The sequence below is a fragment of the Podarcis muralis genome, chromosome 17 (assembly GCF_964188315.1).
Source record: "Podarcis muralis chromosome 17, rPodMur119.hap1.1, whole genome shotgun sequence".
In the NCBI taxonomy this organism is placed as follows: domain Eukaryota; kingdom Metazoa; phylum Chordata; class Lepidosauria; order Squamata; family Lacertidae; genus Podarcis; species Podarcis muralis.
This window is the reverse complement of record NC_135671.1, coordinates 22,420,408-22,446,384: the sequence shown is the minus strand read 5'-3', so window position 1 is coordinate 22,446,384 and position 25,977 is coordinate 22,420,408. Positions and strand designations below refer to the sequence as shown.

Genomic DNA, 25,977 nt, shown 5'->3' with positions numbered 1-25,977 from the left:
CCCTAGGCTTTGTGGTTTAACCCACAGCACCACCTGTGTACTACACCTCCCCATAATGAATAGTAAATAAATAGTAACAATTTTAAGGCTCCGATCTTTCTGCTCTAGCCTCCATTGTATGAGGAAGCTGTGACTTTTCTGATCAAATAAGGTTAAAGGTAAATGACCCTTGGACTGTTAAGTCCAGTCAAAGGTGACTATGGGGTTGCAGTGCTCATCTCACTTTCAAGTGGAGGGAGCCGGCCTTTGTCTGCAGACAGCTTTCCAGGTCATGTGGCCGGCATGACTAAACCACTTCTGCTGCAACGGGACACAGTGACGGAAAGCAGAGCACATGGAAACGTTGTTTACCTTCTCACCGCAGCGGTGCCTATTTATCTACTTGCACTGGTGTGCTTTTGAACTGTTAGGTTGGCAGGAACTGAGACAGAGCAACGGGAGCTCACCCCATCTCGCACATTCGAACTGCCAACCATCCGATTGGCAAACCCAAGAGGCCCAGTGGTTTAGACCACAGTGCCACCCGCATTCCTTGGTCAAATAAACACAGCACTGTTCATGCGTGATGCAGAAGTGGCAATCAACCTTGTGGGACTTGGGACCCCACTTGGTATACTTTAAGGTGACATGATATCAATGGGCTTATTGCCTACACCACATCATCGCCCATGGAATCTCTTACTTTGACCTGGACGTTCATTCTGGGCACTATCGACTCGGGAATAATGATTGTGTAGCGTTCCCGCCCCGTCAGCCCAAGACTATCGGCATCCTCGCCAGGCAAATACTGCAGAGGGATCACTCCCATTCCCACGAGATTACTGCGGTGGATCCGCTCGTAGCTCTCTGCGAGGACAGCTTTGATGCCCTGAAAAACACAGAGAGAGAAAGCACATGGGTAACAACCACTTATGTGTTAGATGACTGGCGGATGTAGCCGCTGGGTCTGACGGTGGCCTCTGATGGCTGAGACACCAGGTGGTGGACTGGCCCTGAATCCATCAGATCCCAGGCTGATTCAGCTCGGTCCTCTCCCTGCCCTTGGAAACCCCATTTTGAAGTCTCCTGCATGTTTGGGGGAAGAAGAGAGATTGGTCGCACCCAGCAGGTGCTTAGCTGGCAGGAGACTCACTCAGTGCCACCCCCACCCCCACCCCAAAACTTGCATAAGGGTTTTCATCTTTGTCTTGCTTGGTTAACCTAAAGCAGGCATGTCCAACTCCCAAGAGACTGCAATCTACTCCCACTATAAAAAAAACTGGCAGTGATCTACCCATTGGATTGAGCTTTATGGGGGGGGGAGGTTTTACCAAAGTTGTCAAACTTCACCCAGGGGCGGGGTGTCCTAAAGCATGACTGACCTAAAGCATTTTCAAATATATCTTTTACTTCCAGTTTGTGCATTGTGGCCGATTGCAAAGTTCTCTGGGGTAAAGTTCTCAACAGGCATTTATAACCAGTTTCCAAAATGCCACTAACTGCCGTTATATATTCATTTAACACACACACCCAGAATTTAAGATCAAATTTAAATCCAGCCTTGTATTTGCAGAGTTCAAAAAGTTAGCAATTGTGTGGAGAAATGCAACTCTCTTCGGATACTGCAGTTCAAACACAACTTTTTGTTCCTTATCTTCACTTTGGCAGCAAGCATTTCATAACCATGGATAGCAATGAGATACAGTGGATGCTCGGGTTGCGAATGTGATCTGTGCAGGAGACATGTTCGCAACCCGCAGCATTTGCAACCAGCAGCACTGCGTCTGCGCATGTGCGGGTTGCGATTCGGCACTTCTGCGCATGCGCAACCGCCGAAACACCAGAAGTAACCCGTTCTGGTACTTCCAGGATTTAGCCGGTCCGTAACCCAAAAAAAAAATGCAACCTGAAGCGTCTGTAACCCGAGGTCTGACTGTACTGTTAGTTATGCGAAGGTTTCAAGGCTGCCATTTTACTTCTCTTTCTTTTTTTAATAACTTTTTTATTCAAAATTAAAACAAAACATATTATCCAAAAACATATCATCCTTATTCCCCCCCCCATTTTTCCTCCCTCCCCCCACAGAACCCACCCACCCCCACCCCCGACTTCCCTCAGTTCTAGTCTTTGATTTCTCTAAAAATGTTGTTTTCTGCATGTTACACAGTTGTATAGATCCTCAAACTATTTAGCTGATTATTATCAATAAAAGGTTTGTGAATGTTTATTCAAAAAAGGCTGCCATTTTTCAAAACGCCAAGATCGGATATGGCCAAACTTTGGTGTAATATTTAGCTGTGGGGCATTGCTTGCAGCAGACAGCTGAACACAGGACACCCCCCTTCGCCATCCCAAACGCAGACCACTCACCAGCAGAAAAGGCCCTTTCGCAGCCCAGTCTCGGGAGCTCCCAGAGCCATACTCCTTGCCAGCCAGCACGATAAGTGGGAGGCCTGCTTGCTGGTACCTCTCGGAAGCATCAAACACGTCGAGCTGTAAGCACACAGGGCAACTGATGTCCATGGGAAGAGCAATGAAACACTGCCTAACACTTTCACGCCTAAAGCAAACTGAGCCTCAAAAATCACCCAATGATATGGAGGTAAAAATAATGCAATATAAAAATACTGTTCACTGCAGAATTAAGTTAGCAGGGTTAAGTCGCGTCACGAAAAGCCAAGAAAGCAAAAGTTATTTGAGAGAGACTTCCGGTCGGTGCCAGCGCTTAATGGCGGTCCTACCTCCGAGCTCCGGAGAAGGACTGCTCCGCAAGTTCGGGTCTTACCCGCTACGGCGAGTGGGGGACCCCTAAAATCTCAGGCGCGGAAGCCTGAGAGCAAGGAGACTCGGTGGGCACCTTTGCGCCCCCCGGTACTGTGAAAGAGCCTTTTTAAAGGCTCCGGAGCGGCATCGGGAGTGAGCGCGGTGCTGAGAGTCGCTACCCAGCCTGCGGAGTGAAGCCGCGTCGCCATTAGCGGAGAGCGCCGATTCCTTCCTGAAAAGAAAATCTGGACTGGATTCCCGTGAGTAAGAAGGGGAAAAAAAAATTAGGAACCTTTAAAAATAGAAAATTTGGCTGAAAACGGGAGGGCAAAAAATAAGGAAGTCTGCCCCCCCCGGACTGCAGGAATTTAAAGCAACGAAAGACCTCGCTGCAGTTATTAGAAACTTAGTTGCGAACTGTCAAACCTGAGCTGTCAAAAGTATCTCTCCCCTCCAGATTGGCAGGAGAAGGGGGAAAAAAGACAGTCTTGTGAAGATACTTTTAATTTAAAGGGAAACAAAGTTTTTCACTGCTCTGATCCCCGGGACGACCTGCCAGGACTTAACACCGGGAAAACTGTTCTTTAAAATAACTTTGAAGTGGATATAGACTATACCTTAAATGGTGGAAAAATTTTAAGACATTTAAGATTTGAATGGGATTTTGTTACTGACATTGGACTAACCAAATTTAAATTGGAGAAAAAGTTTTACAAATTTAATGGCGGACTTGAGATTTTCTACATCCGGCTTTCTGTCTCTTTGTTGTTTCTAACTTGGAAACTTTTAACTGCTCCCTCTTGAGGGCTAAGAGGGAAAAATTGCAAAGTAACTGATTAATAGTGGGATTTTCCATTGCAAGTTTTTCCTGTGAGAACGGCCTTGGGATATGAGTGGCACGGCAGAGGAGATAAGAACCAGATCTAAAGCTAAACTAACACAAAAGAAAAGAGGTTCAATCTCTGGCAACACAGTGCCTGGCAACACAGTGCCTACACCGGACAGTGTGACAGCAGCATCAATGGAATCTATGACACAGGCACTGCTTAAAATAAATCAATCCCTTGAGGCCTTAACAAAGCAATCTACAGAAAATTCAAAGAAATTGACAGAACTTACAACAAGATTGGATCTGAATACCACATCAGTGGCAACAAATACAGAATCTATAAATAGACTGATTCAGGAATCTTCAGAAACAAGGAAAATTGCAGAGAGTGCAAAATCTGTTGCAGGTGAGACACAGGAAAGACTCGTGCCGATTGAGAAAAAGGTGAATGAGCATGAAGCGGCCCTCTCCTTACTGGAATTACAACGGAAAGAACGAAATCTGAAATTTAGACAGGTTCCAGAGAAAGAAGAGGACAATCTGGCGGAATTTCTCACAGAGGCAATTCTGGAAAATTGGCAAGGAGATCTGGAGGAAGATGAAGTGGGGATAACAACGGCTTTCAGACTTGGTAGAAAGCAAAGCAAGAAGTCAAGGGATTGTCTGATTACCTTTAGAACCAAAGAGGAAAGAGACAAGATACTGAACCTTCATTATCAAAAAGCTTTGGTGATTGGAAACATTCAAGTCCAAATCTTTAAGGACATCCCTAAATACATCTTGGAAGTGAGGACCTTTTATAGAGACCTTGCCAATTTGCTGAGGAAGAACTTCATACCCTTCAGGTGGGAATTCCCACAGGGGTTGTCCTTTAACTACAAAGGGAAGAAAGTAAGAATAAGAACAGTACAGGAGAAAGAGTACTTTTTGGAGAGAAACCTAGAGGACCTACAGAAAGGTACGGTGGATCCGGCAAGAGAAGGACAAGGATTAACATCAGAAGGAGGAGGGCTAACGGACATTGCAAATCTATCATTTGGACTACCACAACCGCCAACTGAAGAGGAAGAAAAACTTGGAGCAGTCGGAGGATCAAACATTTAACAAACAAAATGTCTCTGCAACTTCTAAGCTGGAATTGCAACGGTTTGAACCATCCCAGAAAAAAACGACAGGTTTTCCACATTTTGAAAAGGGAACAACTGGATCTGATATGTCTACAGGAAACTCATATAACTAGAGCACACAGGAAATTGTTGGTGAACAAAAGATTGGGACAAGAATTTATATCTTCCGATAAAGTAAAAAAGAGAGGAGTAGTGATTTATGCAAAGGAAAAATTGGACCCAAAATTAAAATTTAAGGATGAAGAAGGAAGATACCTGGCGATTGAAGTACAGATCCAGGGGGAAAAATATTTGATAATTGGAGTATATGCACCAAATGATGGGAAGGCAGAATTTTTCAAGAAGTTGCATGAGACTCTACTAGATTATCTCGACTGCAAAATAATAATGATGGGGGACATGAATGGAGTGGTTTCTACAAATATGGACAAGGCACAAAGACAGACAATATCTAAAGAAGGAAGATTACCAAAGACTTTCTTCGAGATGACGGAAAATATAGACTTGATTGACATCTGGAGAACAAAGAATCCTCTCGAGAGAGAGGGAACTTTTTTCTCGGAATCTAAAATGACATGGACGAGAATCGACCAAATCTGGGTATCTAGTGTGATGGCTACAAAGATTAAAAAAGTAGAAATCTGCCCAAAAACCTGCTCCGACCATAATGCCGTAAAGATGGAAATGAAAATGACAACAACTGGATCCTTTAGATGGAGAATGAATGACTCCCTATTTAGAGAGGAACAATTCTGTATAAAGGCCCTAAAGACATTGAAAGATTACTTCGAGATAAATTTGAGAACAAATGTGGAAAAAAGAACAATTTGGGACGCGAGTAAAGCTGTGATGAGAGGCTTCCTGATACAACAGAATTCAATCAAGAGGAAAAAGCAAAATGAAAGGAAAGAAAGAATTTTAGAAAAAATGAAGGAAGGAGAAAAGAAACTGAGGTCAAAACCAAAGTCTCAAGAAATTTTGAGAGAGATAAAATATTATCAGACGCAATATATGGAACTGACAAATCAAGAGATAGAATGGAAAATTAAACAAATGAGACAAAGGACTTTTGAGTCGGCAGACAAGTGTGGGAAGCTCCTTGCATGGCAATTGAAAAAGAGGCAAAAATTGAATACAGTTACTTGTTTGGAGATAGAGGGAAAGAATGTTCATAAGCCAAATGAGATAAGTAACTGTTTTCAAAGTTTTTTTAGGAAATTATACACACAAGGGCCAGTAAACGAACAAGAAATAGAAGAATTTCTTAAAAATTATGGACTACCGAAAATTCCAGAACAAGGCAAGTTGATTTTGAATGAGAAAATAACAGAACAGGAAATAGAGGAGGCCATTCAAAAGGCACAACTGGGAAAGTCTCCAGGACCAGATGGACTGACGGCTAGATATTATAAAGCTTTGAGAGAAGGTTTAGTGCAACCACTGAAAGAAGTTTGCAATGAAATATTGGAGGGGGAAAAGGCACCTGAAACGTGGAAAGAGGCCTTTATTTCACTTATACCAAAGACCGAGACTGAAAAGAACCAGGTTAAGAACTACCGCCCGATATCATTATTAAATGTGGATTACAAAATTTTTGCAGACATTTTAGCAAAAAGACTGAAGAAAGTATTGATAGGTGAGATTCATAAGGATCAATCTGGCTTTCTCCCGGGAAGACACATGTCTGACAATGTGAGGAACATAATAGACATTGTGGAACTGTTGGAAATGAACATTAACAGAAAAGCGGTTTTGATTTTTGTGGACGCGGAGAAAGCCTTTGACAATATTTGTTGGAGTTTTATGAAAAAGAATCTCCAAGGGATGGGGGTAGGTCAAGGTTTTGAAAATGGTATAGGTGCAATTTATTCTGAGCAGAAGGCAAAGCTAATTGTGAATAATGTGGTAACGGAAGAGATAGCTATAGAGAAAGGAACACGACAGGGATGCCCTATTTCCCCCCTACTTTTTATACTGGTTCTGGAGGTTTTGTTAAATATGATTAGAAAGGACCAGTTGGTTAAAGGAATTCAGGTCGGAGTGAGAGAGTATAAATTAAGGGCATTTGCAGATGACCTAGTTTTGACTTTGCAACAGCCAATCACTAGTACAAAAAGAGTTTTAGAACTGATCGAGATATTTGGTCAAGTTGCAGGATTTAAGTTGAACAAACAAAAAACTAAAGTCTTGGGAAAAAACCTAACAAATGAAGAAAAAGAGACATTCCAGAATGAAACAGGTTTGGAGATAGCAAAAAAAGTGAAGTACCTGGGGGTGAATTTGACATCGAAAAATGTGAATCTTTTTAAAGACAATTATGATAAATGTTGGACAGAAGTTAAGAAAGATTTAGACATATGGTCAAGACTGAAACTTTCCTTGTTAGGCAGAATTGCTGTTATCAAAATGAATGTATTGCCTAGAATGTTATTTCTGTTTCAGACATTACAAATAATAGACAAGATGGACTGTTTCAAGAGGTGGCAGAAAGACATATCGAAATTTGTCTGGCAGGGCAAAAAGCCAAGAATAAAATTTAAGACATTAACAGATGCGAAAGATAGAGGGGGTTTTGCCCTGCCGGACTTAAGACTTTACTATGAATCAGCAGCGTTTTGCTGGTTGAAAGATTGGCTGCTCCTCGAGAATACAGACATTTTGGATCTTGAAGGATTTGACAACAGATTCGGTTGGCATGCATATATATGGTATGACAAGGTAAAATTGCATAAAGGTTTTAAGAACCATATGGTGAGGAAAGCTCTGTATAATGTTTGGATTAAGTATAAAGACCTGTTTGAAAGTAGAACCCCCAGGTGGTTGTCACCAATGGAAGCAAAAGAGGTGAAAAAATTGAATATGGGTTCTAATTGGCCTAAATATTGTGAAATTATAGAACAAGATGGTGAAAATGTAAAATTGCAGAGTTTTGAGAAACTGAAGTTTAAGGTGAGAGATTGGTTACATTATCGACAGATAAATGAAGTATTTAAACAGGACAGAAAGAAAGGCTTCCAAGTGGAGAAGTCAAAATTAGAAACAGAACTGTTAGAACCCAATACTAAAAATTTGTCAAGAATGTACAACTTGCTGTTGAAGTGGAATACTCAAGATGAAATGGTGAAATCTAATATGATTAAATGGGCACAGGATATTGGGCATGACATTGAACTTGCTGACTGGGAGCAGTTATGGACCACTGGTGTTAAATTTACGGCATGCAATGCCTTAAAAGAAAACATTATGAAAATGATCTACAGGTGGTACATGACTCCTGCTAAGTTAGCAAAGATCTATCATTTGCCCAACAACAAGTGTTGGAAGTGTAGTGAAACGGAGGGAACCTTCTATCACCTTTGGTGGACCTGCCCGAAGATTAAGGCTTTCTGGGAAATGATCTATAATGAAATAAAAAAAGTTCTGAAGAGAACGTTTGTTAAAAAACCAGAGGCCTTTCTCTTGGGTATGGTGGGCCAAATGGTGCCAAAGAAGGATAGGACATTTTTTATGTATGCCACTACAGCAGCAAGAATTCTTCTAGCAAAGTATTGGAAGACGCAAGATTTACCCACTTTGGAAGAATGGCAGACGAAGGTGATCGACTATATGGGACTGGCAGAGATGACTGGCAGAATTCGAGACCGGGGGAAAGAGGCGGTGGATGAAGATTGGAACAAATTTAAAGTCTATCTTAAAAACTGTTGTAATTTGGAAAATTAGGGGCTCAGAGTTATAAGAGATAAAGAACTACAGTTGTATTAATAACTAACTGAAGTTAAATACATGAAATATATTTAAGTTATGTTCAGAGGGTTGCTGAAAAATCTTGAAACAAGAATGCAGAAAAGGGGTGGTATGGGGAAGTCGTGTTTTTGTTTGTTTATGTTTATGTTTTTGTTTTGTCTTTTTTTATTCATGGAAAACTAATAAAAATTTATTACAAAAAAAAAAAGAAAGCAAAAGTTATTTGAGGTGCTTAGTTGGCTGCGTGGAACCCTGAACACATAGGCTTTCCCTTCAAAGAGGAGGCACAATTCGAGTCTCCCTCCATGCACTGTGAGGAAACTTTAAAGCACTGGTGAGCAACCATGAAGCCCCCACCCACCTTTCGAAGCTGCTGCGTTCTTCGATTGCATCAGTTCCTGTATATTCCTGCCCCTTCCTTGACCCTCTCAATTGTGCATTTAGAATAAGGTAAAGCGACCCCTGACTGTTAGGTCCAGTTGTGACCAACTCTCGGGTTGCGGCACTCATCTCGCTTTATTGGCCGAGGGAGCCGGTGTACAGCTTCCGGGTCATGTGGCCAGCATGACTAAGCCGCTTCTGGCGAACCAGAGCAGCACACAGAAACACTGTTTACCTTCCCGCCGGAGCGGTACCTATTTATCTACTTGCACTTTGACGTGCTTTCGAACTGCTAGGTTGGCAGGAGCAGGGACCGAGCAACGGGAGCTCACCCCATCGCGGGGATTCGAACGGCCGACCTTCTGATTGGCAAGTCCTAGGCTCTGTGGTTTAACCCACAGCACCACCCACGTTTAGAATAGCAACACACTAAAGCCAGAAAGGAATAGTTCTCACTTGATTTCAACAACATTAGCTATACTGATCAGCTGTAGTACCCCCCCCCCCAAAAAAAAAAAAACCACACCTCTGTATACTTATTTGAATGCATCTCCATCAAACCCAGTGGGGATTATTTCTGAATTAGCCCATACAGGATTGGCAACATTAATGTGATATGGCTAAAGTGTGGTCTTTATTCCACACACTGGTTAATCCAGAACACCTACTCCTGGCATGTCCTCCCCACAACAGATTACTCCCCAGGGGAAATGGCCCTCAAGAGATAAAAAGCTTACCTACGCCCAGCACTTTTTTTCAGCCAGAACTTAGTTCTGACACCTCTCAGGTGGCTGTCCTTGCCATTTTAAGAGAACGAGACAAGTTTGTGGTGAATTCCAGCACCCCTTTTTCTAGAAAAATAGCACTGCCTACCCCTGTGTTTAAAACAGGGGGGTCATCCTGTTTCAAACAGCCCTGAGGTGGATGCAGACAAGAACACTCACAGTTTCATCAGATGGGAAGTGGATAGTTTGTGGGGCCTGCTTGTTGAGAAATTTGTTCAGCAGGCGTATGTTTGCAAACGTTCCCCTAGCCATGACGGCGTCGTTGCCCCGGCGTGAACCGTACGAGTTGAACTCTCTGGGGGTTAGGCTAGCAAGACAAAAAGAAGGCAATCCTCAGATGTATGAGCTGGAAGGCTGCGCAGTTAACTAAAAGGAACCCGAAACGTTCACTTCTGCAATTTGTGGCCAGGGTGACTCAGTTTTTTTATTTCTGGTTTTCAAAAACACCTCCCCCAGCAGCCTGTGCAGACAGTTTAACCCAACATAATAATAATAATAATAATAATAATAATAATAATAATAATAATAATAATAATAATAATTTATTGTTTATACCCCGCCCATCTGACTGGGTTTCCCCAGCCACTCTGAGCGGCTTCCAACAAAGTATTAAAATACAGTAGTATGTTAAACATTAAAAGTTTCCCTAAAGGGGGCTGCCTTCAGATGTGGATCAGGGTGCCCCCCCCGGGATTTTTGAACCCCGATTTGAACCCGGATCAGCCGATGGCCAGTGTGAAGGGAGGATGGGAGCTGAAGTCCAAAAAGAACCTGGATTGCGGCATGTTATTACGGAACAGAGAAGTCAGTTAAGCAGAATGGGAGGGAAGTGAGGGGGGAATCATAGAACTGTCAAGTTGTAAAGGCCACGGGGAGGTCATCAAATCCAACCCCTTGCAATGGAGGAATATTTTGCCCAAAGTGGGACTTGAACCCACAACCTTGAGATTAAGAGCCTCATGCTCTACCAACTAAGCTAGCGAAATAATAACACTAGGCCTTTGAACCTCCTGATGTTGAAATACAACTCCTATCTTCCTTGCCCATTGGCCATTCTTGCTGGGGCAGATGAATGTTGACCTAAGCACATCTGATCTAAGGACACACAGAGAGAGAAGCTTTTATGCTTGACTCACCCTCTGCTGGTTAAATAACGAGCAGCTGGGCTGTTTCTTGCTATGTTCCCAGCAGGAGAGATATGATCCGTGGTCACAGAGTCACCAAGATTGAGCAGGACGTAGGCGTCAACTATGGATTTCAGTGGCGGGAGCTCCAAAGTCTGAGAGAACACCACACAAATGTAGTTATTTAAAAACAAACACATGGGTGTGTTTTTCAAGAGTCAGCTGTACAAATTTGCAACTGCTACCTTCATCCAAACTATTAAAAAAACCCTCGATAGGCTTGATCAAACCTGGAAAACCAAACTAGGTGTGACAGCTCCCTTCCCTGCTCAATATATTTTTCAGAAATATATTTGTGCAGAAAGTGGACAGATGCACCACCTCTATTTTGGATGGTTAGGGTGCAAGTGCCATTGCTTATGTAGCCTTTGCGTGTGGAGGTCCCCAAGCCACCCCTCAAATCATTCACAAATCACACGTAATTTTCGATTAAGGTTTTTGGCACTATTTTGGCCACAACTTTATTAAAATACAAAATCTGTGAGTGGTTGTTTAGACATTGGTTATGACTATCTGTCCCCCCGCCTGGGACAGAACTGACTTTCCAAACGCCATCGGAAGCCAGTGAAGGGAAACCAATGTTGGGGATCAGTTGAGCTGAGCGACAGTCCCTCACCGCTCACCCAACCAGCTCCCCAAAGCTTGCCGGCTCTGGTCCCATTTCAGGGTTTGGACGAAATCGTGGCAAGCCCCAGGATTCCTTTAACAGAATTCCCTTCCAGCACCATTGGAGGGGCAGGCACAGCCTATCCTGACCCCTCCACCACCAGCATATTATAACCAATGCCTAACCGCAACCTTACAAGTTGTGACAAATTGCTAAGTAGTAGGCAAAAACCAAATGGCACCAGCCAATCAGCCGAATGGACAAAATTCCTACTAGGCCCCTGCCCCAACGGCAGACGACCCCATGACAGGCATAGCAAGGTCAACCTGGGTGGGTGATCCGATGCACTCTGCGAAAGAGAAAGCAAAAGCAGTGTGCCCCAATATTTAAAGACTATGGTCCCACCCACCCAATTTGCTACATGCAATTTGCCCCAGTAACCCGGTCTGCCAATCATTGTGCCAGGCAATAACCATTAACCTGCCTTGCAACAGTGGGCTGGCCCGGTGGCCCCCACCGCAACCCATGTTCTCATTTTAGGGAGAACACGCTTTATGGCATTGTCCATAGACAACAGGAAGTTATCAGCAGGAACCTCAAGGTTTGCAGAAAAACAAACCTATCTTTATTGGGGTGCAGAGAGCAGAATGCTATGGGTGGCTCAGTGCGGACTGAGCATGTTGAAAATGCTGACTTGACTGTTGGGGGTTAACAACAGAACATAACGTCTGGAATCTAGAGCAGTAGGACCCCGCGAAACAACATTTTGTTGCAGCACTCACTGGAAAGACCGCATTTTTATATTGTCGTAACCTGCCCTGGGAGCTTATGGTGAAGGGCAGGGAAGAAGTAAAATGAATTATGTGGCCTCAGAATGGGGCTACTCAACACAGCCTGACTCGTGTGCTGTTCTTAAGCATGAGCATAACTTCAGAATAGGGCTCTCTTGAGGCATGAGATTTGTACTTAAAAGTACATTTCAAGGTGCATTTCAGAGCATTCTTGGAGAAAGACAGTCTGCAAGGCTTCTATTATTCTATTCTATTCTATTCTATTCTATTCTATTCTATTCTATTCTATTCTATTCTATTCTATTCTATTCTATTCTATTCTACTAGCCAACAGGGGGAGAAAGTCCTTTTCAATCTGGCCAGTAAAATCTACCCAAATAAACAAAGGGAAGTGAGACACACTTACCAGATTTTCAAAAAATGGAGGTGATTTAATATATGTGGATTTGGGGTCCCAAGCATATAGCTTGTCTGCTGGAACATCTAATGCATTCCAAGCTTTGTTTACTGTCTGCAAGATAGAAGAGGAAAAAGTATAGAAAACAAACCTTTATAGGGTGCAACATTTTAAATATATACCTTCCAGTATGTAAAAAGTGGGCTAAACAGGCTCTCTAATACAGGTTGGGAAAACCTGAACCACAGTTGCCTGGAAATCTCCTTGATAACCCTCAGCAAATACAACAGAGAGCTAGAATCTTAGGATCAACAAAGCCATTTTGCTGTGAGCTCTGCTTCTGAGGAGCAACTGTCTCCTTTTTCATGTGAATTGCGACAGTACAAACTAAGTTCCTCGGATTCACAGACTGTCTCTATTTTTTTCTGGAGGGACTGGAACGCATACTGAAAACTGAGCTTTGCACAATTGAAGGAGTGCAAAGCGCTCTGTCGCCCCAGTGCAACAAATTCATTTTATGAAAGGCGAAACACTACCAGCCTTTTTGCAGGTAGGAAAGTGATGGGGAAATCCATTGAAAAGTGTGGGGTGAACAAATGATTAATGGGAAGGTGCATGCACAACCCTCAAGCAAATCAGGATGAATGTTCATTGTTGTAAAACTGCCCCGTAAGCAAATCAGAACAGATGCCTAATAAAGATTGGACATAAGTCTATTCTTCGCATAAGCTTTGTGCAAGCAAATCAGAGTGAATGCTCATTGAACAGATTGTCTGGAGAAGCCTAAAATCCTTTCTCCTGTTCAGAATCAGCCCAGCCATTTCTCCCCAGAGATGCCCTCGCCCAGGTAATTAGCAGTAAAAATCACCATCTGGCTGTGTTGGGCTTCCAGAGGGCAAGGATGGTGTTAACAGTTTGCAAGGACGGGCAAAAATGCCCTACACAGCAGGAGAACATTAGCTCAATATTGCTCCATGTTTTTTGTTTTCGTTCCTTGAGGCAACCTTGAAGTAAATTAGGGCTGGGGATACTCCCTACTAATAAAGTAAAATAAAAGGAACTGGAAAATCCAAATCCCTCACCATGAACAATTTATTCCTGCAGCTTGCAGAAATCACACACTTTTACACAATTGGGAACATTTATTCTGGGGTTGCTAATGATAGGGAGGAAGAAGGAAGCCCTGTAATACTATAATATTGATGAAAGTCAAAGGAATTTGAAGCCGGAACTCAATATTGCATTCTGCACCTGTCTAATATTTGTTAACAACACTTTATTGTTGTCCTGGGCAGACATTAACTCGAGGAACCAATCTTCCTACAATTAAAAATGGGAATTACGTTAAACATCTATACAAAACATTTAGGCAAAGCATGTATTTATAACATATTTAGAACATCTGCTGAGATCGAAAGCCGTAAATAATGCAAATGCTCTATGTATTAACACCACGTTACCTCTATTTTCTGGTAGACCTCTTTAAACATCCCTGGAATGACATACTGGCGCTCAACAGCTTGGATCTCATCCCTCATGGGCCAAATGTCTCTTAAAAAGATCTTCTTCCCTTGTGCGTTTACACCTGTAAGAAAGTAAAATATGCAGGCGATAAACTATGGAGAAAACATTCCAAAAATGCTGTGTGTACACTGCACACGGCCACTTCAATAAACACCTACATTTCTTGGAAGCTTGATATGGATTTGGCATATGGAAGGTAAACAAGACCCATTAAAACACAGACACTCTTATGGATCCTGACGTTTAAAGTGAATTACATAAAAAGTGCTTCGCAGACTGGAGCCAGAGGACTTGACATATCATCTCTTCCTCTATGTACTTGCCTGTGCCCTGAGATAATAAACAGAGACCTTTCTCAGAGTGCCCCACCAGCTGGGAAACCACAGGTAGTGATGAAGAAAGGGGCTCCTCAGCACTTGGTACCTGGGTTTTGCTCTCTGATAATATTATTTTGCTGACTGTTTTTTCATTTCTTTAAGTAATTGTTCTCAGTGCTGTTTTTGTATTGTATTTGTTGATTTTGTGATTTCGCCTTTTGCTATTTCTTCGCATATTTAGTTGTTTAGTCGTGTCCGACTCTTCGTGACCCCATGGACCAGAGCACGCCAGGCACTCCTGTCTTCCACTGCCTCCCGCAATTTGGTCAAACTCACGCTGATAGCTTCGAGAACACTATCCAACCATCTCGTCCTCCGTTGTCCCCTTCTCCTTGCGCTCTCCATCTTTCCCAACATCAGGGTCTTTTCCAGGGAGTCTTCTCTTCTCATGAGGTGGCCAAAGTATTGGAGCCTCAGCTTCAGGATCTGTCCTTCCAGTGAGCACTCAGGGCTGATTTCCTTCAGAATGGATAGGTTTGATCTTCTTACAGTCCATGGGACTCTCAAGAGTCTCCTCCAGCACCATAATTCAAAAGCATCAATTCTTCGGCAATCAGCCTTCTTTATGGTCCATGTCTCACTTCCATACATCACTACTGGGAAAGCCATAGCTTTGACTATACAGACCTTTGTCAGCATGGTGATGTCTCTGCTTTTTAAGGTGCTGTCTAGGTTTGTCATTGCTTTTCTCCCAAGAAGCAGGCGTCTTTTAATTTCATGGCTGCTGTCGCCATCTGCAGTGATCATGGAGCCCAAGAAAGTAAAATCTCTCACTGCCTCCATTTCTTCCTCTTCTATTTGCCAGGAGGTGATGGGCCCAGTGGCCATGATCTTAGTTTTTTTGATGTTGAGCTTCAGACCATATTTTGCGCTCTCCTCTTTCACCCTCATTAAAAGGTTCTTTAATTTCTCCTCACTATCTGCCATCAAGGTTGTGTCATCTGCATATCTGGGGTTGTTGATATTTCTTCCGGCAATCTTAATTCCGGCTAGGGATTCATCCAGCCCAGCCTTTCACATGATCAAAGCTGGTAGATACACAAAATTTAAAGGGTTCATTATTCCCCAAGCGATGCCTTACCTAGAGGTTCCTTCTCAAAGTCAATCCTTATGGTTCCCGCAATGGCATATGCTATTACCAATGGTGGGGAGGCCAAGTAATTGGCACGAGTATTGGGGTGGACACGGCCCTCAAAGTTTCTGTTTCCAGAGAGGACGCCCACAGCTACAAGGTCTCCCTGTGCAGAGAGGAAGAAGGGAACAGGATAACACATTTACAAATGCTACAGCTTCTACCTTCTCACATCTAGAAGACCTGGGAATGGGGAGGGAGAGAAGATATCATTGAGCTGTGCTCACAGTTCCAGGAAATACCCAACAAGGGCTTTCATGAGCTCTGGATCTGAAGCCGAGTAGCGGGATCACAAATACTCAGCTTCCATTAGAGTGAGATTGAAAAATCCCTAGACTAATTGGTCTATTGAACAAAGTCGGATACAGTGGTACCTCAGGTTAAGTACCGGTATTTAATTCGTTCCGGAGGTCTGTTCTTAACCTGAAACTGTTCTTAACCTGAAGCACCACTTTAGCTAATGGGGCCTCCTCCTGCTGCCGTACCACCGGAACACGATTTCTGTTCTCATCCTGAAGCAAAGTTCTTAACCTGAAGCACTATTTCTGGATTAGCAGAGTCTGTAACCCGAAGCGTATGTAACCTGAAGTGTATGTAACTTGAGGTACCACTGAAAATGTAAAATGTAGTAAAACAGACGCTTTCTGAGAACACACACAATGTCCACTGCAAAAGCCTTCTATTCTGTTTGCTGCAAGCCACCAGCAATGCATATTTATTTTTTAAAAAAATACAAGTTCCACTGCTATTTCACTTGCACCTAAGTCCTACAGACACAAAACCTGGATGTCTGTCAATTAATTTTTATTACGGTGAAAAGACCAGACAACAAAAATAACAACAACAACAACAATTTGCTTGCTTGTAGCCAAGCAGGTAGCGTGGTGGTGTAAATCACAGAGCCTAGGGCTTGCCGATCAGAAGGTTGGCGGTTTGAATCCCTGCGACAGGGTGAGCTCCTGTTGCTCGGTCCCTGCTCCTGCCAACCTAGCAATTCGAAAGCACGTCAAAGTGCAAGTAGATAAATAGGTACTGCTCTGGCAGGAAGGTAAACGGAGTTTCCGTGCACTGCTCTGGTTCGCCAGAAGTGGCTTAGTCATGCTGGCCACATGACCCGGAAGCTGTCTGCAACCCCAGAGTCGTCCGTGACTGGACTTAACCATCAGGGGTCCCTTTACCTTTTAGCCATTTGTAACCAAAATGGCAGTCTGTATTTGACATCTCTAATAGCGGAATATGGGGCACGAGACTTGACTTACCTGAGTAATGGCTTCGACAACTGGTTCTGGCAGAGGCCCGCTGTTGCCAATGCATGTCATACATCCATAACCTACCACATCAAACCTGCAAACAGCATGAAACAGGTTCTGTATTTGATGGATATATACACATATGCATATTAACTATAAAGCATACCGTTTGCCAAAAAAGAAAGAAAAAGCACAGTAGGATATGCTTGTGCAGGCAGAACACCTGCAATAGTGCAATGTTGAATTCCACCCTCTGAGGTCAATGTTTCTACTGGAAAAAATCACAACCACTCTTTGTGTCCATCTCAGGCCTAGTTTGCATGAATGGAAAATCAGATGGGTCACTGTAAAAAAAAATAAAAAATCGCCTAGACTCCCTTCACATTACAGGTGGGAGTCGAACGTTCAAGGAGTTTTCTAGCCTGCTCTCCTCTCTTATATGCTGCTTTTGTTAAGCACAGGAAAGAGAAGGAGGGTTTTGTGTTGTTTGTTTAATAAGTATTAATCATGAGACACTTCACCGCATTCGCCACCTCACCTGCCATTTTTATACAGTAGGGCTTAATTATGAATACATCTCAACTGCAGTGAAGATGGTACAGTGGACGCTCGGGTTGCGAACGTGATCCGTACGGGAAGTACGTTCACAACCCGCCGCGTCTGCACACGCCTGGGTCGCAATTTGGCGATTCTGCACATGTACAAGCGCCGAAACCCGGAAGTAACCCTTTCCGTTACTTCCGGGTTCGGCGCAATGCGCAACCCGAAATCATACAACCTGAAGCATCTGTAACCCGAGGTATGACTGGATATATACTGGAAAATGAGCGGCCTCGTCTTTCTTCCCTTTTTAAAATTAATTACTAAGGAACCAAAACAATAACAAATTTGGCGGCCAGATCGCTCACTGGGGCAAGACGGTTTGTGCATACAACTCCACTCCCAGCCCGGCTGCACTGGCTGCTAATTAGTTTCCGGGCCCGATTCAAAGTGCTGGTTTTGAGCTTTAAAGCCTTAACTTGCCCAGGACTGCAATACTTCAAGGACCGCCTCTCCCCATAGGAACCGACCCAGACGCTGCATTCATCATCTGAAGCACTTCTTCATGTGCCTCTTCTGCAAAGGTCCAGAGGGTGGCAATACAAGCCTTTTCTTTGGGGGGGGTATTGTTTTTGTTTGTTGTTATGTTCATAGCTGTCAACTTTTCCCTTTTCTTGCGAGGAATCCTATTCGGAATAAGGGAATTTCCCTTTAAAAAAGGGAAACGTTGACAGCTATGGTTATGTTATGTGTTTTTGTGTTTTTATACTGTAAACCATCCTGTGAGCTTCAGATGAAGGGAAGTATATAAATTTAAATAATAATAATAATAATAATAATAATAATAATACAGTGGTACCTCAGTTGACAGACTTAATCCGTTCCGGAAGTCTGTTCTTAAACCGAAACCATTCTTAAACCGATGCACGCTTTCCCTAATGAGGCCTCCCACCGCCGGTGCCCTTCCACCGTTCAGATTCCATTCTTAGACTGAGGTAAAGTTCTCAAACCAGGACACTATTTCCAGTTTTGCAGAGTTTGTAAACCGAATCGTTCTTAAACCAGACTCTTCTTAAACCAAGGTACCACTGTACTTTCAACTCGCGTGCAGACTGCAACCTGAATGTTGGCAACTGAATGACCCTTGAACATTCCAACAACCTTTATAAGCAGGAAAGGAGAACCTGTGGCTTTTCCAGGTGATTGAACTACATCTCCCATCATCCCCAACCACTGTCCAATTCTGGCTGGGGCTGATGGGATTTGGAGTCCAACAACATGTGGTTTCCCCCATGTATTCCAGGCTGCTGTGCTTTTCTCAACCCGGTGCTTTTAGCTGTGATTTTGTTTATTTTCTAGTTACAGCCAACAGTTAAAACGAATACTTAACACAAGCTTTTTCACCCGAGGAGCAAGTATCAAACATTAATTACGAGAGTGTCGACCGAGCTCTCCAACAACAAAAGTGAATATAACCTAACCTCTTACCCTAGTTGAACAAGGTAAGGCAAGACTCCACTCTCTCTCAGATAGTATGTAACAACCCCACTTCCAGGAGACAGGCTAGTTTTAATGTATGGCTTCACGGTCAGTCCGGCTTCTACAGCTTTCTTGGCAAGCAATCCTGAAAAAATATCCAAAGTCAATGGATGTTTCAGACCACTTGTTCCAGCTGAGTATTATGGGGTGGGGAATCCCCTCTAGACACTGATGGGCTCCAACTCCCATCAGCACTAGCTTGTGTGGCCAATGGCCAGGAATGATGGGAGTGGTGGACATTTATTTATACATACCATCTATGTAATACAGTCGTACCTTGGAAGTCAAACGGAATCCGTTCCGGAAGTCCGTTCAACTTCCAAAACATTCGGAAACCAAGTCCAGGTTATGATTGGCTGCAGGAAGTTCCTGCAGCCAATCGGAAGCCCCGTTGGACGATCGGCTTTCAAAAATAGTTTGCAAACCGGAACAGTCACTTCCAGGTTTGTGGCGTTTGGGAGTGAAAACGTTTGAGAACTAAGCTGTTCAAAAAGCAAGGTACGGCTGTATGTGGTCTTACAAAATCATATAGGTGCAGGCATGTCTGGCTCCATGCTGCATTTAAACCATAGTATATTATTTAAAGCTATCACCAGAAGAGGATGACATTGATTAAATTTGTTACCAGCCCGGCTCAAGCCACAGGGTGGGTTGTAACAACTTGAAATTCGGAATTCAGAACATTTACAGTTGCAGGAAAAAGGTGGGCTCCGAAAACACACATCTCAGGTGTCAAAGGCCTTGGTAAAGATTTGCATCTGCCTAAGGTATTATAGTAAAGTCTAGGAACAAGCTCCCCTGGAATCATCGCACTGGACGTCAACCATATTTAAGCTTGCTTTTATAACTGCCCTTTCCTATACCTAGTTTCATAGAATCATAGAACTGTAGTGTTGGAAGGGACCACGAGGGTCATCTAGTCCAACCCCCGGCAAGGCAGGAATTTTTTTGCCCAATTGGGGGCTCAAACCCACGGCCTTGAGGCTAAGAGTCTTATGCTCTACCGACTGAGCTATTTTGTAGGGTGCTGTTACACCCTCACTCTCTCAACAGGAGACAAAGGGGGGAAAGGCTCATACACAATGGAAGTGTGGCTGTGCCTATCTGCTTGGACACAATTGCTATTTACACCAAGGTAGCCAAATAATTGGGATGCGGGTGGCTCTGTGGGTTAAACCACAGAGCCTAGGGCCTTGCCGATCAGAAGGTCAGCGGTTTGAATCCCCGCGACGGGGTGAGCTCCCATTGCTCGGTCCCTGCTCCTGCCAACCTAGCAGTTCGAAAGCATGTCAAAGTGCAAGTAGATAAATAGGTACCGCTCTGGCGGGAAGGTAAATGGCATTTCCGTGCACTGCTCTGTTTCGCCAGAAGCGGCTTAGTCATACTGGCTACATGACCCGGAAGCTGTACGCCGGCTCCCTCGGCCAAGCGAGATGAGCGCTGCAACCCCAGAGTTGGTCATGACTGGACCTAATGGTCAGAGATCCCTTTACCTTTACCTAGCCAAATAATTGACAAATTCCACCACGACCCTCCCTCTAGCTCCAGAGGCCCAAACGAAAACAGAGACAAGACAGCATTGCTAATCAGTTATGCCAGCTTATGTAAGAAGGCTTTGAGGGTCCCTTCCCTCTTGAAAAGCACATAAATGCATGCGTAATTTAATGACACACGAAAGGATGAGACATACTTACCAGCTCCCAGCATAACCGAAGGATTACTTGTGTTGGTGCAGCTAGTAATGGCAGCAATCACCACCGAGCCATGTGTAAGTTCGAACTCCTTATCGTTGTAAACAAATTTCACTTGGCTGTTATGCTGGTCAGGGGCAATTTGGAAGCCTTTAAACCCTTGCTACAAGGAAGAGGGGACAAGGAAAGAGAACTATTATTTTGAATCACGGTAGCAGAGGAAAGGCCCAAGGAGAGCGAAACAGACAGTTCTACAGCAGCCATTTTGGTCAGGGCAAAGATGCTCAAGGCAGATTTGCCTTTTCAAAGTTTAGAAAGAGAACAAGTGAGATCTGCCACAAAGCATACTGCAAGGTGGAATGCTGGTGTGATTAGCATTCCATCAAACATCCATGTATTCTTCCAGGGTATTCCATTCTATTCCTTGTCAGTTTCCCATCCCACAACCAAGAGACAAATCTGCATCCTGTGCCCATTTAAGTTCTACAAACCTCAAGATTCCCCCCAAGCCCATTGATCCTTCATTCTTGTTCGATGATGGTTGGTGATGCTGTTTTGTGTACGGAAGGAGGAGCAACTCATTATTGGAACATATGATGCTTTGAACTGGCAGAAAAACCATATACGTTCACTGCACCACATGTATCAAAACACTCTGCGTGTTAACTTGAAAAGGGAACTGTCCTGTTGAAATCCATTTGTCCAGCTGTACAGTAGGGTTACTCTATTAGGGTTCTGCTAGGCAATATTTCACCAAGCATTCAGGAAAGTTTCTTTGCATTCTGACTATAATGAAGCACTCTGCTGACTTCAGAATGGTTTGGGCTTTGGCAGATGAAAAGATCCTGCAATTAATCAGCTGGTAAAGCCAGGTATATTGTCTTAGACAGAAAAAAAGTCTAGTCTTTTGCATAAATGCTGATGAATTGTCCCTCTGAAATTTCTGCCTATCTCCTATATAGTCAGAAACAAAATAATTCTAACCAAAATTCCATGCGGGGTTGGAGAGAGAAGGGAATGAGTTTCTCATTATCAGCAGCCAATTCCAAAAAGTTTGTGCACAAAAGAAAAATTGGGAAGGTCTAGACTAGGCAAAGGAAGGTCTTTGTAACCACAAATGAACAGCGGAAGCAGCACTTGAATGAAATCCGTTTCACTGGCACGAGAGGGGCCAAACTCTTTACTTATTTGCCTATTCATAAAAAAGCAGACAACCTAAACTACAATGGACAAAATGGGCATGTTGTCCAAAAACAAACAACAACTAGGGGATTCAGTGGGCAGGTTCCTCAAGTGGAATTGGTTAGGGACTACTAGGCCAAAGAGTATAGAAATTCTGAGCTCTAAAAGCAAGTCTGAAGCAATTAAAGTTTCTGAATGAAAGAGGAAGAAAGAAAATGAATCTCAGCTGGAGAAGAAAAAAAAGTCATTACTTTAGCTCCCAGGCAGTTCTCAAAATCCTTCTTCATTTCAGAGACCACGACCTTGTCCTGTGGTCTTTTAGGGCCACTGCAACATGGGGCAACTGTTTGCAGATCCAACTCCACAATCTATTTAAGAAAAGAGAGAGAGATTATGTAAACAAGATGCAATGTTCCAATTGCAGCCATTAACTTATATGGGAAAGAGTAAAATGGTGGACTCCCAGGGAACACTGCAACATTGCTGATATTATTCTCTACTCTGGATTACCCCAGTTGTTCAGAAGTTAACTATGTCAATATCAGTTCTTAAAATGATAAATACTTTAAAGCAACGGTTCTCAAACATGGCCCAAGAGTTCCATTCAGGTGGTCTGTGGAGAGGCTGAGGAATATTCAAGAATATCTTTGCTTTGTCCTGCACTGGATTTACTTATTTTTTCTGACGGGGGAGATCAAGGCTGTCTTGAAAAGGGCCAGATTACCCAAAAGGCTAACAGTGACCTAGTCTAGGGCATATGATCTTCCTAATAGAGAGCTGGAGCCTTCTATTACTTTCCCCCTAAATATTTGCTAGTTAAAGGGGTCCTTGGGACGCAGGTGGCGCTGTGGGTTAAACCACAGAGCCTAGGACTTGCCAATCAGAAGGTCAGCAGTTCGAATCCCTGCAACGGGATGACCTCCAGTTGCTCAGTCCCTGCTCCTGCCAACCTAGCAGTTCAAAAGCACGTCAAAGTGCAAGTAGATAAATAGGTACTGCTCCGGCGGGAAGGTAAATGGCGTTTCCATGCGCTGCTCTGGTTCGCCAGAAGCAGTTTAGTCATGCTGGCCACATGACCAGCTGTACGCCGGCTCCCTCGGCCAATAAAGCGAGATGAATGCCGCAACTCCAGAGTCGGCCACCACTGGGCCAATGGTCTTAATGGACTTAATGGTCAGGGGTCCCTTTACCTTTACCTATAGGGGTCCTTATCAGCAGCCTGACTTAGGGTCTGGTGGCTTTCACCACCACAGAATACAGCGATTGGGGTGGGAGGACAGGAGAGATCTATTTATGGTTGGGGGCAATGCGGATTTTTCAGATGCTGCCGACAAGCATGAAGGAATGGCTTCTAGAGGCACCAGGTTGCCTGCATGGGTATTTCCATACAGCAAAGGATAGTTCTTACAGAGACAGGATCTGCAATTCTGAATCCCCTGGAGGCTTTAGACAAGGTTTGGGGAAGCCTGTGGCCCTCCTAGACTACAACTCCCATCATCCCTGATCATTAGTCATGCTAGCTGTGGCTGATGGGAACTGGAGTGTGCCACAGCTTCTCAATCCCTGCTTTAGACAGGAAGTCGCGATACACCTGTGAAGCAAAAGGAAGCCAGGCTGCATTTCTCAGGAACTGACTATTTGTAACAAGCAGGACCAAGCCCTGCAGGCTTAACAGCACAATGCCAAGGATTTATTCCAGTGCAGGCCTGTCCCAACCTGAACTCGGCCCACCAGCCTCGCTTTGGGGTTTGTCAGGTGCTCAACAACGCTCCCTCTGTTTGAGGTCCTCGTTGGCAACACAAACAGGAGGTTTAATCTAACCCTTGGTGGTCTGCCATGCATGCCCGGTGGGCTACACAGTTGGCTTGGAGGACCTCCCAGTTCAGCTAGCCTGTGCCAACATGCTCTGAAGTCTTCAGAGGGAAGGAATGAAAAAGCCACTTCCGAGCTAGGGAGGAGGTGGGGTTGCGGGCTTCACGCCCCTCCCCACACTCGCGGGGGCTGGCTGAGAGCCCCCGTGATACTAGGGGAATCCTCGGACGCGTCATCCCCCTGGCCAGCCAATCGGCTGGCCCAGGAGGCATGGCCGGCCCTATTTAGGGCCGGCGTGGCCGAGGATCTCCCTCTTTCCACGCCTCAGCTGTTCAGGTTTTCCCTCCCCTCCCACCCGTTAGGCTAGTCTCTCCGACATTGCTATGGACTCCGGTTGGTCACCGTTGAGGGGCCTGGTACGAATTTTTCCAATTGGCAGATTGGCACCAGCCACTTGGTTTTCGCCTACCTCGTAGCAAACCGTCACAGCTCCTCGGTATTGGCAGTTAGGCATTGGCGGGGGTATTATTATGTAGATGAAGGGGGAGGAAGCGCCATCACCTTCCCCAAAGCAAAGGGTAGTCCGGTAAAGGATTCCAGGGGGAGTGGCCTTGTCCTAAGCTTATGGAGGTGTGGGCCCATGGCACGCCCCTGAGCGGTGACCCCAGGGGAGCTCCTAGTTGATGTGCATCAGCAGGACTCCCCCTAATGGTGGTTAACCCAGCAAACAGGCTGAAGCCGGTTAGATGATAGGACCAATACCTGAGCCAATACCACTCAATTCCTGTAATCAATAAAGTTGTGGCCTAATTTGACCCATTAACTCTAGTTCTTGTGTCTCGTGTCTTTATTTCCAAGGGGGGAGGCGGGAACTCGCCATGCAACACAGACGGTCCTCTGCATATTATCAAGAGTTTGGGACTCTTGAAAGAGATGTTTCTCCTAGACCAGGGGTGAGGAACCACCTCCAGATGTGGCTGAACTACAACTCTCATCCGCACCAGGAAATATGGCCAATAGCCAGGGATGATGTGGGTTGCAGTTCGGCAACATCTAGGGGTTTTAAATTTTCCCACTCTAGAAAAGGATCTCCACTCGTACCAGGAATGGAGAGTTTGTGGTCCTTGAGATGTTGTTGGATTCCAGCTTCCACCAATACCAGCTGTTGAGGGCAAACACTCCTGGGGGGACGGCAGACTCCCAGTACCTCTGAGCATCTCCCAGTAGGCACATCTCTGGAATGGCATGTCCCTTCACTCCAGAGTGTCGCCCCTCTGCGACACTTCTCATATGAAAAGTGCACACAAGTCTTCTGGCATCACACAGCAAGAAGATAGAGACATCCGTAAATCTAAACTACGTTTTATTCACAATATACACAGAGAATCCATAATCACGTCTGTGTTCTCCAAACTCTGGCAGAAACAGAAAGCATACAGCAAAAGCGAAAGTACAGTCCAATAACACTCTCAGACAGGAGAGATAAGACAGTCTTCTGTTCCCACACTCTTCTCAGACATCTCATGTGATTTATACTACAGTGGTGCCTCGCAAGATGAAATTAATCCGTTCCGCGAGTCTCTTCGTCTTGCAGTTTTTTCGTCTTGCAAAGCACAGCTATTAGCGGCTTAGCGGCTATTAACGGCTTAGCGGCTTTAAGAAAAAGGAAACAAACTTGCAAGAACTCGCAAGACGTTTCGTCTTGCGAAGCAAGCCCATAGGGAAATTCGTCTTGCGGAATGACTCAAAAAACGGAAAACCCTTTCGTCTAGCGAGTTTTTCGTCTTGCGAGGCATTCGTCTTGCGGGGCACCACTGTAATCACACTAGCCAGCATCAGCTTACATAACATCCTAACATGACCAATGGTCAGGGATGATTGAGTGGCTGGTTCCCTAGTCCAAATGGCTGAGAGGTTGCCTGCTCTTGATGGGGTTACACTTCCTCTGAAGGAGCGGGTATTCCCTTGGGGGTATTCCCGGATCCTGTGCTGTCACTTGACACTCAGGTGGCCTTGATGGTACGGAGTAGTGCTGGGCAATATCTAGTTTTCAACATCATGACATATCACCGAGGGAGGGGGGCTATTGGGTTGTTGTTTTTATGAACTTCCTGCAGCCAATCAGAAGCCACACTCCGAAAGTCAAACGGACTTCCAGAACGGATTCTGTTTGACTTCTGAGGTACGACCGTATATAAATTCAATAAATAAATAATAAAAAACATCACGATATACCGTTTGATCATGATGACTGAAATAAGGATGGAGCTATGTAGAGCTATGTAGAAGGGATGTGGGTGGCACTGTAGGTTAAACCACAGAGCCTAGGACTTGCTGATCAGA

The 25,977-nt window shown here is 44.3% G+C and overlaps 1 protein-coding gene across 1 annotated transcript in view; it reads right to left on the bottom strand.

Annotated features, from left to right (window-relative positions):
* Positions 1 to 25,977, bottom strand: part of ACO1 (aconitase 1) — a 56,912-nt gene that overhangs the window by 1,442 nt on the left and 29,493 nt on the right. The window contains exons 10-20 of the mRNA XM_028711920.2: positions 22,074 to 22,190; positions 20,644 to 20,803; positions 18,899 to 19,034; positions 16,880 to 16,964; positions 15,570 to 15,726; positions 14,048 to 14,172; positions 12,597 to 12,701; positions 10,745 to 10,887; positions 9,768 to 9,915; positions 2,350 to 2,472; positions 683 to 868 (exon numbers count right to left, since the gene is read on the bottom strand). Of these exons, the coding sequence (XP_028567753.2) occupies positions 683 to 868; positions 2,350 to 2,472; positions 9,768 to 9,915; positions 10,745 to 10,887; positions 12,597 to 12,701; positions 14,048 to 14,172; positions 15,570 to 15,726; positions 16,880 to 16,964; positions 18,899 to 19,034; positions 20,644 to 20,803; positions 22,074 to 22,190 (1,485 nt within the window). The remainder of the gene's footprint in view (positions 1 to 682; positions 869 to 2,349; positions 2,473 to 9,767; positions 9,916 to 10,744; positions 10,888 to 12,596; positions 12,702 to 14,047; positions 14,173 to 15,569; positions 15,727 to 16,879; positions 16,965 to 18,898; positions 19,035 to 20,643; positions 20,804 to 22,073; positions 22,191 to 25,977) is intronic.